The sequence below is a fragment of the Syngnathoides biaculeatus genome, chromosome 8, assembly GCF_019802595.1.
Source record: "Syngnathoides biaculeatus isolate LvHL_M chromosome 8, ASM1980259v1, whole genome shotgun sequence".
Lineage (NCBI taxonomy): Eukaryota > Metazoa > Chordata > Actinopteri > Syngnathiformes > Syngnathidae > Syngnathoides > Syngnathoides biaculeatus.
Window position 1 is genome coordinate 1,244,538 of NC_084647.1, and position 19,106 is coordinate 1,263,643.

The following is a 19,106-nucleotide window of genomic DNA, read 5'->3' on the forward strand; positions in this document are numbered from 1 at the left end:
AAATCATTCACATAAAACACTCCTTGCTTAAAAGGTGTCCTTAACTTGTAACAGATATTCATTCTCTTTCACGCAAATATGCTCCCTTCTGGTTTGCATTTCCTATAATTGTGCTGGCGTGCATGCACATGCCTGATAGGAAGAAGGTGGCCGTGCAGGATGAAGGTCTGTCAGCAGGAGAGAGTGCAGCCACCTCACTGCTTCCGTCACTGGCCTCGAGCCCCGGAATATCCCTGTGGGTTTATGAGTGTGTGTGCGTGTGTGTTTGCTTGGATATAGCGCGATGCCAGATGACCTGCTGTGAACTATGAGGTATTGATAAACCACAGCAAACCAATTTACTGTAGTGCCTGAAAAAAAAGCTATGATCTGTATGAGTGGATGACATGTATTGCTATTTAATGTTTGAATGATGACTGCCTAGATTCATTCAGGGGCCTAAATAAATTCATTTGAATGACTCTCTGGAGCAGAGGTTCCCAAACTTTTTTTGCGGCTCCCCCACTTTTGGAGATGAAATAATTTTCATCCTAGCCTATATTGGTTTGGGTAAAAACGTAATTGGTTCAGGAGAAAAGAATAAGCCAGAAGTAAGGCCTGTGTTACTTGCGGTTCAGCATGATTTAACGTTTAAACGCTAGAATCAAATTATTTTATCACGAAAAGGGGTACCATGTCTCCTTTTAGATGTGAACAAAACTTCAGGACAAAGTGACAAACACCGCTGTCTAGTTGTAATATGAAGGTTGCTCCCAGAATTCTATAAGAGTTCTCGATAACCAGAGGTCTTTGGTCAAACCCAGTGAGATCAAAGAGAGAATCTACAGTACAACAATGTAGGGGAAAAACAAAGGATAGACAAACCTTGAGAGAAGCATGCTGAACTTATGATGTGAGTGCAGAATGAGTGCGCAGTGACAAAGCACAGTGCTGTGGGTTCTTGTTCGTGTTAATTTAAACCCAAATATGCAGCAATCTCTACTTTAGTCAACAGGCAAGTTGGACTCACATGTGTGAAACAAAATTTAGGGAGGCTCGCTGATCTCCTCAATGTTTGTTTGGGGGTGGGGGGGACACTAGTTGCCCATTGTAAAATGGGGTGCACATAATGTGGTGGTTCCCAAACCTTTTTTTTTGTAGAAAAGGGGGATGCCCCCCACATTATTCCTTAGGAGTCAACAAAAACATTGAATAGCTGGGTGTAACTTGAAAAGTATTCATGCTGGTTCATGGCAGACTTAGCAAGACATTCATTCCAGAAAAAAATCGTCAAAATTCCATGGCGCATTACATTTTGGGCAAATGGTGTTTAGTGTAAAGTAAGAATTAGTAATGCTGGACCATTTACGTTAAACCATTTTGGCAATGGGACTAATTCTTTAACTAATGAGATTTCACATTGATTTCAGAGACCATCTTAGTGGCCAGTGATGTCAGCATTTTCCAGCCTCTGATTGGTTGGAAAGAGATGTGACTGTTGTATTGTGTTTTTGTTTTGTATTGATGGTTTCTATAAAAGCGACATCCCATTGATCCCAATTATAAGCCACTACAACGTTATGGAAAAACATAGAGATCGGGATTCCAATTGAATTTTCCCGCTTCATGACATCAGACTTCTGGCATCCCCAAGATGAAGAAATCTGACATGCCACAAAAATGCCTCACGTTTGATCAAAACCTGTTTTGTACAAAAGATAAGATATGTCATTGTAACTCCTCATCATAAAGTTCATCCTTCCATCCATTCATCCATCCATCCATCCCTTTTCTTAGCCGCTTATGCTCACAAGGGTCGCTGGGGTGCTGGAGCCTATCGTAGCTGTCAACGGGCAGGAGGCAGGGTACACCAATCCAGCCAATCGCAGGGCACATAGAGACAAACAGTCGCACTCACAATCACATCTTGGGGCAATTTAGAGTGTCCAATTAATGTTGCATGTTTTTGGGGTGTGTGTGTGTGGGGGGGGGGGGGGGGGACTGGAGTGCCCGGAGAAAACCCACACAGGCATGGGGAGATCATGCAAACTCCACACTGGGAGGGCCGGGATTGGACCCGGGTCCTTAGAACTATGAGACCAACCGCTTTCCAGCAGCGCCACCGTGCCGCCTCATCATAAAACAAGTTAAATTGAATAAAAAGGGCAGTGTGTGTTATTTCTTTATTTTCTATTTCCTTTTTGGAGTTGGACATGAGATGGTCCAAGTGGGATACTTTCTCCTCTTCATTAGTCAGGAATGCAGTAAAAGTGAACAAAACTTGTTCAAAACTTTTTTTCAAGGTTGTCGCTTTTAATCTCCAAGTGTGCTAAACTTCCACATTGTCTGAAAAAAACACAATTACAATGGACTCCAAACAACTGATCAAGCTGCTTTCTAAGTATAAGATAGTAAACACGCAATGGACTGTTGCTAACACAATATCCTAAGGATAGGATAAGGGGGGGGGGGGGGGGGGGAGGAGCTCAGAGCGGGAGTATGTATTGACAGAGGTTAAAGGTGAGAGTGTGAAATGCATTAACCGTGCTGCCATAAGACTGAAGAGGTTGAAATCCCAAAAGCTGCCAGCACAGAAAAATTGCAAATGATGGCACTTTCCACTAAGGAAATACTATACCTGATTCCATTTCTTTTGAAAAGAGCATCACTATTGTGAAATTCTCTCATCATTAAGTTTCCAGCAGGTTTTCCAAATATATTATGAATAGAATAAAACGAGGACAACTGTGTCTATTTTCCCCCCTCAAAATCTTCAAAGCTTCTTGTACTCCACTGTCACCCAGTAGTGTGCAGCTGCTCCAATCGAAGATGAGCAAAAACAAACAGTTTTAGTTTACTTTGCTGCTCAGCGGCACACTTCTCTCTCTCCTCATCTTCTTTCTGCTCCTCGCCTGTTTCCGTGGTAACTAGGAGAAGGTAAATTGAGCGGAGTGGGGATTGAAAGGAGGAAAAATCAGGGTAATGGGTGGGGCTTGGGGGGTTGTCAACGGGTTTCTGGGTAAGGAACCTCAGCTACTCTTATTCCTTTTCATATCTACAGCCACATCTTATCCCTCTTTGTCAATGACTTCCTCTATTTTGCCCCACTTCTATTTTTTTCTGTAATAGTGCATTGTACCCCGTGCAGTACTCATTTGAATTTAACCTTCTTATAGAGCCAATATGGTGTGTAGCTTTTGTACAGTTTGCAGAACTGCAGACCATCACAATAAGAGGTCTAATGTATTCACCAAAGTATAACTACACTATTATTAACCATAAGAAGCAGCTCTCAATATTATATTATACATTAATACAGTATATTAATATATAATACGAATACATTATTAAAGGGTTAGGGTTAGGCTACATCCAGCCATTCTCTGAACTGCTCATCCTCACCAGGGTTACGCGTTATAAACAAAAAACATTTTTAAATGAATACCTATGTGGCAATGGGAATTTAAACCACATTTTTTTTTAAAGATAGCTATTGGATCTGATTATCAAAATGGTGTGGCCAGTTGGTGTACAGGTTGGGTTATACATACAAATAGAGGGAGACAGACATACTTCTTTCCGGCTTTCCCAAAAAATTTGAATTTCATGGAAAAGTTCATTTGTATATTTCCATTGAAAAAATGTAAACTTTTACAGATTCAGGCTGGTGGTCATTTGATGATATCATGTGATGGACAAAATGTCTCAGGTGAGGATGCAATAGCAAAAAGATGCGCATGGGCTTCGGTGGATAATCAAATAGAGAAGATTTCAAGGTTCTAGCAAAAATCCAGAAAGACCGGAATGAGGTGGGAATTATAGCTTCAAAAACCACTACATTCAGACTCATCCGGGAGATGGGCTATGATTATTGGGTTCCTTGGGTCAAGCCACTTCTAAGGTTGAGCTTCAGAAATGTCTCAACTGGGCCAAGGAGAAGGAGGACTGAACTGTTGGCCAGTGGTCCAAGGTCCTCATTTCTGATAAAAATAAAATGTGGCATCCATTTGGGAATCAAGGTCTGAGGATCTGAAGGAAGACTGGTGAAGAATAGAACCCAAACTGCTTGAGGTCCAGTGTCAAATATTCACAGTCATGATTTGGGGTGAAATATCCAGTGGAGGTGGTGATAAACTCTGCTTTCGTAAGTAAAAGGTCACCACAAAAGTCTACCAGAATATTTTAGAGTACTTCATGCTTCCTTCTGATGAGGATCTGTATGGAGATGCAGATTTCATCTTCCGGCTGGACCTGGCCGCTGCCCAGACCGCCAGAAGCACCAAAATCTGCTCTGATGCCCATGCCATGACAGTGCTTGATTGGCCGGCCAACTTGCCGTATCCAAAACATATTGAAAATCTATTCGGTATTACCAAGAGGAAAAGGACAGGCACCACAACATAAAACAAAAAATAATGGACAGCAAGCATCAAGGAAACACAAATGGATGGAAGGATTAATATGACTGTAATTTTTTTTCAAATCAAACAATCAAAACAAAAATAAATGGTGAGTTCTTCACATTATTCAAATTGTTTGAATTGCTGATTTTGTAGGTTTTATGAGCTTGAAATCCCAAATTATATCAAAAAAAAGAAAAAAAATAGTTTGTGCACCCTGAATCAATAATCTATGGAAGTTTCACTTTTTGAATGGAACTATGCAGAATGAATACCATGAATAAATAAAAGAACTTTTCCCATGATCCTGAAAGTTTTGGGAAAGTGTCTGGATGTATGTTTATAGCATGACAGAAACCCAGTTGCTGCACTTGGTTTATTATGAGATGTGTCAGTGTCCCCAATCCCCAACCCCTGCGTAGTCGCACAGGCAAAACATTATTCAAAGGGAACAACAAACAGCGTCTGCTGGGAGTGGAGGGTGTGAGTGTGTTGAAACATTCTAATACGACTCCAAATGTGAGGATAGTGCGTGCATGCAGGGTGAAGCGTAAATGTTTCTTCATTATTTTTGAAAGCAAGAATTGCGTTCAATAATTTGATGTTGAAACAATAAAAATGCATTTGTGCAACATAAACCACGATAAATCACACGATCCTTGGTTTGCAATCACGTAAGAATCGCCGCCATTTCTACAGACAAGCTAGGCGTTGCAGACCACATCACAATGGCAACGTCCACAGACCCATGTGTAAGCGGCGGATGATTTCGGCCTACTTAAATTCACTCTGATGTCGCCAATGCTACAGTGAAGAAAATAATTATTTGAACACCCTGCTATATTGCAAGTTTTCCCACTTAGAAATCATGGAGGGGTCTGAAATTTTCATCATAGGTGCATGTCCACTGTGAGAGAGATAATCTAAAAAGAAAAATCCAGAAATCACAACGTCAGATTTTTTTTTTGATTATTTATTTGTGTGATACAGCTGCAAATAAGTATTTCAACACCTGCCTATCAGCTAGAATTCTGACCCTCAAAGACCTCTTAGTATGCCTTTAAAAGTCCACCTCCACTCCATGTATTATCCTGAATCAGATGCACTTGTCTGAGGTCGTTCGCAGCAATAAAGACACCTGTCCAATTCGTACAATCAGTAAGACTCAAACTTGTAACATGGCCAAGAGCAAAGAGCTGTCAAAAGACACCACAGACAAAATTGTACAACTCCACACGACTGGAATGGGCTACGGAGCAATTGAAATCAGAATTCCACTTAACCGTGTTTGGAGGAAGACGAACGATGAGTTTCTTCACAAGAACACCATCCCTACTGTGAAACATGGGGGTGGTAGCATCATGCTTTGGGGGTGTTTTTATGCACATGGGACAGGACAACTGCACTGTATTAAGGAGAGGCCATGAATTGTGAGATTTTGGGGAACAACCTCTTTCCCTCAGTCAGAGCATTGAAGAAGGGATGATGCTGGGTCTTTTAAAATGAGAATGACAAAAAGCACACAGCCAGGAAAAGCAAGGAGTGGCTCTGTAAGAAGCATATCAAGGTTCTGGCGTGGCCTAGCCAGTCTCCAGACCTAAACCCAATAGAAAATCTTTAGAGGGAGTTGAAACGCTCTGTTTCACAGTGACAGCCCAGAAACCTGTCTGATCTAGAGAAGATCTGTGTGGAGGAGTGGGCCAAAATACCCCCAGCAGTGTGCGCAATACTGGTGAACAACTACAGGAAACGTTTGCCCTCTGTAATTGCAAACAAAGGCTACTGTACCAAATATTAACATTGGTTTACCAAGGTGTTCAAATACTTTTTTGCAGCTCTATCACACAAATAAATAGTTAAAAAATCATACATTGTGATTTCTGGAATTTTTTTTTTTTTTTTTGGATCTCTCTCATAGTGCATGGATTACGATGAAAATTTCAGACCCCTCCATGATTTCTAAGTGGATGAACTTGCAATATAGCAGGGTGTACAAATACTTACTTTTCTTCACTGTAGATACAGTATGTAAAGAAGATCAAAATCTGTGAAGATATCGATCCGTGTACTCTCCACAATGACGTACTTTCAAAATATCTGAAAGACTTCCCCGATGTATAATATCTGGACACTAGAAATACACATGCTTACCGCTTACAAAATGATCAGAACAGACTTTTAAATAACCATTTGCCTTGTGTACTCAAGCTTCGTTCAGATCTGCACGTCGTATATTTGCAAGCCACATTTGTTGCCGTTTTTTTTTGATAACTCCATTGTATCTTCTCCTTTATGCACTCTAATCTTTGGAACCCGGAAAAATGGCTTCCCAAAGTCTCTGTTTTTGCGATTTCCACATCTGTAGATACAACAAAAAATCTGGCAGGATAACAATGGACAGCTGACTGCTTGTCTGCAACATTGACGGTGAAGTACACGGATGAACAAGCGTGACGTTACGTGCAACCCAGCCATTCAATTTGTAATAACCGCGTTCCCAAGTCTAGCATCAATTTAGAAGGCGCTTCCTGTGCAGATGAAAATGTTTATTCCTGTGACTGTTAGACAAAAGGGGTGACGGGATAGATGGGGCTTTAACTGCATGGGTTATGATAATCTGAAGCTATTTGATGGCATTAACAATAAAAAAATGCTAATGCAAGAATCCTCCCCTGGTGCAGTCACAGATTACATGCAGTGGGTTTGCATGTTATTATATAATTCATTCTCCACGATGAGATTTTCTTCCTTTGCTGGTTTCCTTATTACCCCCCCACCACCACCACCGATCTCTCACATAGTGCCATGCCACTGGCAGGTTACTTTTTTTAATTTAAGGAGATGTCTCAGCCTCACTGGATTTTTTTGTGTGTGACTTTATAATCGTTTTATCCCTGTCTGGAACTAATTCATCTCAAAATGCAATTTGATGTTTGTTTTTTTTTTTTTTTTGCAAAATGCAGCTAGTTGAAATACTTTGTACTTGCTGTCTAGATGATGATGCGTTGCACGGATGCATGATTGCTTGACGCTCGCCCTATAATATAGCGTGTTTATGTGCATGCAGATCTTTAGTGCCACACTCTCTCACTCTGGTATTGTGAATTATCTGCTCACTAAGCTTCTTAACACTGTCCTTATAGGGGGGGGACACATTTTTTCTTATTTTCATATTTTCAATTCAATTGTTCTACAGTCCCCTCACACATGGACTTGGCAGCTCATCACAGGTGGGAGGAGTGAAAAGACGTCCTCGTATTTTACCTCTTTAGAGGTCATCAGTACTCTGCGGTTGGGATGAGAGGCGCATGTCAACTGCGTGCCGTCACGTGCTGGAAAGGATTATTTCAACGCTGTGAATCCACATCTGTGCCACATAAGAGTGGCAAAATGACTGCCATTGGTAGCGTTCCCTTCCCTTCACACTACTAAATGCTATCCAACTGTTATTTGGCACTGTGGCCAGGGACTCTCCCTGGATTCATGTTTAACAAAGCTGCAATCCAATTGTAGTCATTCAAGGATCATCTTCCAACTACATACGGATTGGGAAAAGTATAGTGGTATAATTTATAGTCTGATGTTGGATTTTTTAATACTTCCAGTTTTTATTCCAGGGGAAGTTGCACAAAATTCAATGTTTGTACAATAAACACACCTTTCTATATCTTAAGGAGAGTTTTTTTTTTTAAAAAAAAGTCATATCAAGAAAGATCAACTGATTATTTCCAGATAATTGTCCGTGTGCAGGTACTTTTTGGCAGGCAGAATTTATCCTAATCACGATAAAATAAATAAAGAAATAAAACAACGGGCATTTACCAATCACGCTCACTATGTGGTATGCTTGGCATCCTTTCCTTTGATTGAGGGTTTAGCTGCCCCAACGTAGAAGGGAAAGGACATGGACATCAACAAGATAAAGCAAGCTAATTCAGCCACACACATAAAAGGCAGCTGGGCTATGGTAACACAGGTCAATTAATTTGTTTTTGATTTGTGTTTACTACTTTTATTGTTTCAGCTAAAATATTGCAAATTTGTTGATTTACTGGGATGGGCGATGATGGAGAAATACATTTTCAATGTGACTAAGGAAACAAATGACTGTGAGGCCATATCAAACAAGATAATTGCTGTCTGTCTCTTTTTTAGGAGACGTTCAGAGCAGCCTGACAAAGCATGACCGCTAGCTTCCACAGACAGACAGGAGAAAAGAAAGGAAGTCTGCACCTGTATCAGCATCTCTCCAGAGTATGCTGTATTTTATCAGAAGTTTTTGTCATGTTATTATATAAATATTGATTGTGAACTACTATATTGTGCTCTACTCACCACAACCTCGACAGAGCTTTGGCATTAATTGGAGGGAAGCTTTTGGAAGTTAAGGGTAACCATGTTCTTGCTTTAGTAATAACAGTAGGTATTCATCCTTAAACGTGCAAAAGGCTTTAATGCCACAAATACTTACAGTATACATCCATTTTCTTTGCCGCTTATCCCCCGAGGGAGTGCTGGAGCCTATCCCAGCTGTCAACGGGCAGGCGGCGGGGTACACCCTGAACTGGTTGCCAGCCAATTGCAGGGCACATGGAGACAGACAACAGTCACACTCACAATCGCACCTAGGGGAAATTTAGAGTGTCCAATTAATTTTGCATGTTTTTGGGATGTGGGAGGAAACCGGTGTGCCCAGAGAAAGCCCACACAGGCACGGGAAGAACATGCAAACTCCACACAGGCGCGGCCGGGATCGAAACCAGGTCCTCAGAACTGTGAGGCTGATGCTTTACCAGCTGACCCACTGTGCCACCAATACTTGCAGTATATAATGTTATTTTATGAAAAGGGCTGCGGAGGTCACTGAAGGCCTATGTCTGAAAATCCTTGTCCGCTACTTCTGACATAGTTACCTGTGAAGAGGGTGAGTTAGAAAGGGGGTAGTCACAGCTACAAAGTCCTGATGCCAGTACATTCTATCTATCTATCTATCTATCTATCTATCTATCTATCTATCTATCTATCTATCTATCTATCTATCTATCTATCTATATCTATCTATCTATCTATCTATCTATCTATCTATCTATCTATCTATCTATCTATCTATCTATCTATCTATCTATCTATCTATCTAATGCTGATTGGACCTGCAGGTTGTGAGTCCTAACATGGCACAAGGTAGAAAATAGCAGGTTCGCTGATCAAGAATTTAATGACTCAATTGCCAAAGGGAAAAAACTGTTTGAATGCCTGCTACTTTTGACTTTCATTAATCTGTAGTTTTCTTGATGGAAGGAATTGGAAGAGCTGCTGGGCAGGATGTGGGGGGTCCGAAAGGCTCCTGCCTGCTCTGGACCTAGTTCGCGTTGCGTGCAAGTCCTCAATAGTGGGTAGCGTGGTGCCGACAATCCGTTCAGCGGTTTAGATTGTCCCTTGAAGTCTGAGTTTGTCCTTTTTTGTGACTGTGATGGAGGTACGCAGTACTGATTGGATGTCCGCTGTGTAGAATTGTCTCAGCAGCTCATGTGACCTTCCTCAGAAGCCACAAGAAGTATATCCTTTGCTGGGCTTTTTTGAGGATGAAGTTGATGTTAGTCCCCCAGTTCAGGTCCTCTGAGACTGTAATTCCCAAGAACTTGAAGGTCTTGGCGGTTTACACAAGACAGTTGGACAGCGTCAGGGGCAGCTGTGGTGAAGGATGCCTCCTGAAGTCCACAATCATCTCCACTGTCTTTAGAGTGTTCAACGCCAGGTTGTGTTTACCACACCAAAGCTGCAGACTCGCCACTTCCTGTCGATACGCAGACTCGTTGCAGTCTTTGATGAGGCCAAATGACCGTGGTGTCATCTGCGACCTTCTGGAGATGTATGTACAAATGTACTTTGCTTCAGCAACAATTTTAGGTATAGCAGTCGGAAATACAAAAAGAACATTTGAAGACATTTGGCTGCAAATGAGGCCGTCATTACAAGGTTGATGCAATAAATGCTAGAAATAAATATATGTGTTAAAAAAAATAAATATCCATCCATGCAATAGTTGAGCCATTTAATCCTGACAAGCGTCGCGGGAGTGTTGGAGCCCATCCCAGCAGACAGGTGGCGGGGTACACCCCGAACTGGTTGCCAGCCAATCGAAGGGCAGATAGAGACAGACAACAGTCACACTCACGATCGCACCTAAGGACAATTTAGAGTCTCGAGTTAATGAATGTATGGGAGGAAACCGGAGTTCCCAGAGAAACCCCACGCAGGCACAGGGAGAACATGCAAACTCCACACAGGTGGGACTGGGATTTAAACCCCGGTCCTCAGAACTGTGAGTCTGACTCTCTATCGTGCAACCATAAATATCAGTCATAATTATTTTACATTATGATTACAGAATAATAATGTTCAATTCAATTAAATTTCACTAATAATTGGTATAGTCATTTCTTTGGGTTTGCTGGCTTTCGATTTTTGACATTGAGTTTCTTGTTTTCGGTTTCAGTCAAGAATTTTCATTACAGTGGATCACCACATCCTACAATATAATTTGGAACAATTCACAATCAATATTTATCTAAAAACCTGACAAAATCATAAAAACTTAATGATTAGCCATCACTGTGTAATCAGACCTAGCTACAGTAGTTTGTGCTTATAGGTACTACTCTGGAAACATCCATCCATTCATCCTTTTTCCTCACCACTTATCCTCACAAGGGTCGTGGGAGTCCTGGAGCCTATCCCAGCTATCTTCGGGCAGGAGGCAGGGTACACCCTGAACTGGTTTCCAGCCAATCACAGGGCACATGGAAACAGACAAAAGTCGCACTCACAATCACACCGAGGGGTTCATTTAGAGTGTCCAATTAATGTATGTTTTGGGGATGTGGGAGGAAACCGGAGTGCCCGGAGAAAACCCACGCAGGCATGAGGAGAACATGCAAAGTCCACATAGGCGGGGCCTAGATTGAACCCGGGCCCTCAGAAGCCCCCCCTTCTTTGTACACCGAATAAATCATTTTCTGGGTTCAAACAAGCTAGCCAGCAATAGGGTTGGCCAAACTAACTAGATAATGTCCATTTTTTTTTTGTTCAATTTCTTTAATAATTTTTTAATAATGTCTTACTTTGGTTCTCCTCTAACACACATTGAACTTTCTTAGAGCATCGAATTCATTGCAACTCAACTGTTCTGCTTGTCTGAGAAGACATTTTGCCTCTCATCTGGACAGGCTTCATCAGTTCATGCAAAAAGACTTAGTTAGGACACACTAACCAATGTTTGTTAGGAAATTAAAGCTATTGATGCTCCAAGTTAGTTAAGAGTTGACTTTTCACGCAAACATCCTAACTATGGCTTTTTGTAAGAACTGATGAAGCCTTCTCAGATGAGAAGCAAAATGTCTTCCAAGACAAACAACAGTCCGGTTGAAATCCATTCAATGACCTGGGAATGAAATCAATGAGAATATTCACAGGCACCCATTGAGCCCACTGCAAGACTATTTAGCGCAACCAAGGAGAGGATGGGAAAAAAGCCAACCTCACTGTTAGCCTGGATGAAGGCGAAGAGGTGTTATTGAGAATCCCATGCGCATTCCTTTCAGTACATGTCCTGCCCCAATATTACTGTCTCCAGGAAACACACCACTGCACAAAGATGCTTTGATTGGCTGCTGTACCTGGGTACAACATGCCCTACTGCTACCAGATGGGCAAAAAAGTATGTGAGTGTGGCGCTTTTAATTTTCCCACAAACCCTAACCCATCTTAATCCTACCTTTAACACATCCTGAACTACTTTAGCCCCAATCCTAGCCCTAATCCTAAACATGAAAAAGAATATTTGTTTTCTTTCATATTATTAAATTTCAGGGTGACACAGAGGAACAACTGGTTGGATCGTTGCCCTCATAGTTCTCAGGACCAGAGGTCAAATTCCGCCCCCACCTGTGTGGAGTTTGCATGTTCTCCCCATGCCTGCGTGGGTTTTCTCCGGGCAGTCCGGTTTCCTCCCATATCCCAAAAATGAATTGGAGACTCTAAATTGCCCCTAGGTGTGATTGTGAGTGCGACTGCTGTCTGTCTCCACGTGCTCCGCGATTGGCTGGCAACCAGTTCAGGGCGTACCCCGCCTCCTGCACGTTGACAGCTGGAATAGGCTCCAGCACTCCCGTGACCCTTGTGAAGATAAGTGGCTCAGGAAATGAATGGATGGATTATTGTGTTTCATGTTTGGCACGTTGATTTTGTTTCATCTGCGTAGCCTCCTCCAGAAAGAAAATTTGAAGAATGTAAGGGCCACTTTGACATTGTTCAATCTTTCATAAACATGTTCAAACTAATCCATCTCGCAATTATTAATATTTGTTATTTTGAGAAACTGCAATATTGTCTGAAAGCTGACTGGATAAATAGTTTTATATTTTTCATGATTTGGGTTGGCCCACAGCACTGTATCTCACTAGAATAGCCCATAATATGCTACTGCCCTAAGCAGTTCTTCATTTTCAGAACCAAAACATTTCACAATCTGTAATGAGCGTTTACCTGAGCATCATAATTAATCATTAATGTGTTCTGTTCACAAATCAGACCTTCACACATAGCAGAAAGGAAGAAAACATACTTGGATCTGAGGCTTTGTTCATGATGCAAAAGAGACATTTTGCTAGTTATAGTATGTTGTTAACTTTTTGATTATTCACTAAACACGAAATTAAATTATTCTATGGTACGACCAACTGTTTAGATATAGCTCAAACCAATTACACAACGTTTTACGATGCGGGGGGTATTTGGCCATTAACACCGTTCACACATGGGGGGAGCATGCTCAATTGAACTTTCGCCTTTGTGGTTTATATTCTCTCTGCCAGATCCTGTTTCATTTAGTCATTGTGAACGTATTCGGCCCCCTTGAACTTTTCAACCATTCACCACATTTCAGGCTTCAAACATAAAGATATATAATGTTCTTTTTGTCAAGAATCAACAACAAGTGGGACACAATCATGAAGTGGAATGAAATTTATTGGCTATTTTATACATTTTTAGCTAATAAAAAACTGCAAAGTGGGGCATACAGTATTATTCGCACTCTACTTTCAGTGCAGCAAACTCACTTAAGAAGCTCAGTGAGGATTTCTGAATGATCCAATGTTGACTGATGATGATAACTAGAATCCACCTTTGTGTAATCAAGTCTCCGTATAAATGCACCTGCTCTTCGATAGTCTCATGGTTCTGTTTGAAGTGCAGAGAGCATTATGAAGACCAAGGAACACACCAGGCAGGTCCGAATTACTGTTGTGGAGTTTAAGTTTAAAGCAGGATTTGGATACAAAAAGTTTCCCCAAGCTTTAAACATCTCAAGGAGCACTGTGCAAGCAATCATATTGAAATGGAAGGAGTATCAGACCACTGCAAATCTACCAAGACCCGGGCATCCCTCTAAACTTTCACCTCGAACAAGGAGAAAACTGATCAGAGATGCAGCTAGGAAGCCCATGATCACTCTGGATGAACTGCAGAGATCTACAGCTGAGGTGTGAGAGTCTGTCCATGGGACAACAATCAGTCGTACACTGCACAAATCTGGCCTTTATGGAAGAGTGGCAAGAAGAAAGCCATTTCTCAAAGATATCTAGAGAAAGTCTTGTTTAAAGTTTGCCACAAGCCACCTGGCAGACACACCAAACATGTGGAAGAAGGTGCTCCGGTCAGATAAAAGCAAAATCGAACTTTTTGGCCACAATGCAAAACAAAATGTTTGGCGTAAAAGCAACACAGCTCATCACCCTGAACGCACCATCCCCACTGTCAAACATGGTAGTGGCAGCCTCATGGTTTGGCCCTGCTTTTCTTCAGCTGGGACAAGGAAGAGAAGGATGGTTAAAATTGATGGGAAGACGAATGGACGAATGCCAAATACAGGACCATTCTGGAAGAAAACCTGTTGGAGTCTGCAAAAGACCTGAGATTGGGACAGAGATTTAACTTCCAACAGGACAATGATTCAAAACATAAAGCCAAATCTACAATGGAATGGTTCACAAATAAGCGCATCCAGGTGTTAGAATGGCTAAGTCAAAGTTCAGAGCTGAATCCAATCGAGAATGTGTGGGCAGAGCTGAAGACTGCTGTTCACAAACGCTCTCCATGCAACCTCACTGAGCTCGAACTGGAATTGCAGCAAAATGTGGCGCTTCAAAGTATGAATGGAAGGGGGCCAAACATTATTGCACGCCCCAATTTCAGGTTTTTATTTGTTAAAAAAAGTTTGAAATATCCAATAAATCTCGTTCCCACATCATAATTGTAATTTTGTAAATTTATGTTTGAAGCCTGAAATGTGGCGAAATATTGATAAGTTCAAGCGGCCCGAATACTTTCACAAGGCACTGTTTATACATATGTATATATATATATATATATATATATATATATATATATATATATCATTATTACTTTTTTTGAATGTGGTCTGGTATCTTATCCAACAGTGTCTTGAATACTTATTTTCAACATTTGGTATTCCATGTTCCTTTGGGTTACAAGTAGTATTTGTATAACTGGCATTTGTAGTCCATGTTTCATTGCCCGTAAGTGAGTACTGGTAAAAAACATTTCTTTTTAGAACTTTTCTTTTCGAGCAAATGGGAAGATTGTTTGTGAATATGCCAGCCAAGCCTTGTGAGGCATTCAACTTCAGTGCTGTACTTCTATTTCCATCATTACAAGTTGGCCTAAATATAGTCCTCCATTTTGCGATCTTTTTGTGGACAGTAACAGTTGAACATGACCTTGAATTTGCTTTTCTTCATTTTCAGAGTTGAGCTTCCGAGACAGTGTGTCGCCATGCCTGACCCCTTTTCCTAAGCTCACTCTTTCAGCATCAATTTGTATTGAACCTGAAGAAACGTTGTGATTGTAGAATGTTGCTATGGGTCGGCTCTATCTCTTGTTTTCCTCGCGCCTGCAGTATCGAAGTGGTGGTGACTCAGTCAAATGCTTTTTCAGAGTCGATGAAGGATACACACAGAAGGATTTCGTACTCATTGTGTGGTTCAGTTATTTTTTTGGATGTCCAATTTAACACCCGATTTATGTAGCAAAATTATTTCTCCATCTTTCCATGTCACCGGGACTTCTTGCAAGTCGAGTAAGCATCGGAACAGTTTTACAAGGATCTCAAATTCGTGGCCTCCTGCGTTAAGTATTTCAACAGAAATTTCATCCAGACCACAAGCTTTTCCAGCCTTAAGTAAACAAATAGCATTTTCAACACAGAGAGCCCATGACAATGTAAAACACTTCAAAACACTGCCTGAAAATTCCTAGTATTGACTTGTATGTGGACAAAACCCATAAATCCACGATTAATGTAATGAGGTCAGGTTTGATATGCTATTTAAAGTCATGCACTTTGAGTCACATGCAGCAACGGGAGCCATTCATCGCATTGTTATTCATGAGATTCTCATTAAAATAAATGGTGGTTATTAGTGAGAGTTGCTCTTGTGTGGAACTGGATTCTCACTTCAATGAAAGGATTCATTAGCAGAAATATGCAGGTCTGCATGGAGTTTGTTTTTGGACAGAATAAGTAGCCAATGAGAGCCAACATCCACACGCAAGCAACGAAAAGCAAAAAGCTTCCCCTGGAAACGCTATTTGCCTGCTCTAAAGATCTGAAAATCAATGAGGGATGGATCGACAGAGGAAGAGAACAAAAGAAAGTCGTTTGCTCGAGAGGTACTCAAGAGAAGAAAGGAGGACTAAAACAAACAGTGAATGTCTAATGAGTTTATGTGTATGTGTGTTTAGCATCAAGGAAGTGTATGTGAAGCAGCGCCAAGTCCACACTGGATGCAGGTGCTGAGAACGACTTTCACTATCTTCTATATACTAAATATCTATACATCCATACAAACAACATTAATTGGGTACCGGTATGTATCCCAATGTGAACCACACATACTGCACTATCATCCTTATTTGATCCCTTTTATGATATTCGTTGCAGTCTCCCTTTGTTGTATTGTGTGTACTTCTTCTGTCACCACATAATAAATATTCACAGATAAATAGAAAACACAACAAAAGAAAAACAAAGTATACGTGAGTTATGGGGTTGCCCATGCGTGGACATTTTCTGGCATTTTCTTCCCGGCTGATGAATCCAATTTTTCTTCCCTGGTTCTCATCAGGGTGAGCAGTGGCCAAGGAGTGACACTGTGTCGTTTTCCATCACAAAACATGTTGTTTTCGAATTTTTTTTACATCTGTGATCTTGCTCTTCTACTTTCTTCCTGGTGAAGGAGATCCACAAAGCCTTCTGGAGTAGCCTGCCCTGATTGCTTGACCTTCTATTGAATTTTTTTTTCTTTTTTTTTTCATTTTATTGGAGCTACTTTGCCCCTAAACTGCTTTGACAAAACAGTTGAAGATTAGGTCAAAAGTCAGTCAAGATTTGCTTTGTTGACTATCGGACACTGCCTTCCTTCGCAAGCTACACCAACAAGAAATCGCAATGCTAGGATTTGTGCTTGAATGTTAGACCTGCATGCGCTTTTAAAGAAAAATGAAATCTACAATAGTCAGTGGCCACTTGACAGTGTTGGCTGCAGCATATTGCAGCATTATTTTTGTCTGAATTCATGTGAATGTATCATTCAGCATTCAGAGATCACACTAAAGTCTTCTTCAACCCCACCGAACCCCCAAGAAAATTATTGTCTTCTTTTCAGTTTTCAAAAAGTCATCTGTAAAGATGCACACAGACATACACAAACACTCACATAAAACTCATACAACGACATCCATCTCAAATGGGAGTTCAGGATTCACAAGGGCTATTTTAAAATACTGCGGGCTGTATTTTTATTTAAAGTCCTGTAAAATGAAATAAAAATGACTAATAAATTTTACATGCGACAGATAAGAGTGTTGTTCACAACTCTATCAAATCTGAATTAACAAAATGAGGCTTCAAAACTTTCACCATCATTCCTGTCATAATGTGCTGGGTGTTTTCCTTTGTACATTAAGGACTACAGCCCTGTTTTTGTTTTAATTCCCCATTTAAAAATACACCATTAAAGCAAGATGATTTTCCACATGTTTTTTTTTTTAGATTGGAGAGTAAAAGTGGCAAATGGCTACTCGTGCGGAGTGAATAGGTCGCAACGTGCGGGAAATGCAACCAATCTAAGATGCAGATGATTGATCATGCAAGAAAGGAATGTTAGTCAGTGATTTGCTCATTTCTATTTTTCTCTCCTCTAGGATCCTGCTGACGGTGGTTGTGATCTTTCGTATCCTGATCGTGGCTATTGTAGGCGAGACCGTGTATGAGGACGAACAGACCATGTTCATCTGCAACACCCTGCAACCGGGCTGCAACCAGGCTTGCTACGACAAGGCCTTTCCCATTTCGCACATCCGCTACTGGGTATTCCAGATCATACTGGTGTGCACGCCCAGCCTCTGCTTCATTACTTATTCCGTCCACCAGTCGGCCAAACAGCGAGACAGACGTTATTCCTTTCTCTATCCCATAATGGAGCGGGACTATGGGGGCAGGGATGGGGCACGAAAGCTCCGCAATATTAACGGAATTTTAGTTCAGCATGGGGGCGACGGCGGCGGTGGGAAGGAAGAACCCGACTGCCTAGAAGTAAAGGAGATCCCCAACGCACCTCGAGGCCTCACCCATGGAAAGAGCTCCAAAGTACGTCGACAAGAAGGGATCTCCCGTTTTTACATCATTCAAGTGGTATTCCGAAACGCCCTTGAGATTGGATTTTTGGCGGGTCAATACTTCCTCTACGGCTTTAGCGTGCCTGGGATTTTTGAATGTGACCGCTACCCATGTCTGAAGGAGGTGGAGTGTTATGTCTCGCGTCCCACAGAAAAAACTGTTTTCCTGGTTTTCATGTTTGCGGTGAGCGGCATTTGCGTGGTGCTCAACCTGGCTGAGCTCAACCATCTGGGTTGGCGTAAAATCAAAGCGGCTATTAGGGGCGTCCAGGCCCGCAGGAAATCCATTTGTGAGATCAGGAAGAAAGACATGGCGCATCTGTCCCAACCACCCAACCTGGGGCGCACACAGTCCAGTGAGTCAGCCTACGTCTGATGATGAAGAGGACTGGGATGAATGTGCGAGTGTGAGAGCGAAGTAATTATGATTTTAGTGCAATGAAGCTACCGCAGGGTTCAAAACAAATGATTTACTCTCTGTGATGACGGAATGACTACTAAGTGCCGCTCTTGGTCACTTAGAGCGTCAGGACAAAAATCTAAGACTCAAAAAGACAGGATGAACACACTTTAATCTAATTTTTGAGAGCTATTGAAACTGCCATTTTTTTTTTTGTCTTTTAACCTGTAGAGACAAATCCTCGCGTGGTTGGACAGGGAACAACCAAATCGGGGCTGTTTTTTGTTATTTGGGGATACCAGGGGAGATGATGGCAGGCTTTTTGACGTATCCCATGGTGCTTTTCTGGACTGCGTCAACTTCACCGAAAAAAAAGAAAAAGGAATTGGAGATTAAGCAGCAACAGCACAAAAGGAAGGAACGGAAGACCTGTCAGAGGTACGACAGGAGAAAGGAGGCAAGTTTGTGAGTGTGCAAGAATAGGAGGGGGCGACAACACAATCTGGGAAAACGTGACAGTGGGCAAGTGAGGGAACCCGGCACGCCCGCTTCATCCTGAGGCTGAAAGT

General features: G+C 41.5%; 1 protein-coding gene across 1 annotated transcript in view; it reads left to right on the plus strand.

Annotated features, from left to right (window-relative positions):
- The window catches only part of LOC133504988 (gap junction delta-2 protein), a 42,597-nt gene extending 24,084 nt beyond the window's left edge, over positions 1-18,513 (plus strand). The window contains exon 3 of the mRNA XM_061827766.1: positions 17,664-18,513. Within this exon, the coding sequence (XP_061683750.1) occupies positions 17,664-18,513 (850 nt within the window). The remainder of the gene's footprint in view (positions 1-17,663) is intronic.
- The last annotated feature ends 593 nt before the right edge of the window (positions 18,514-19,106 follow it).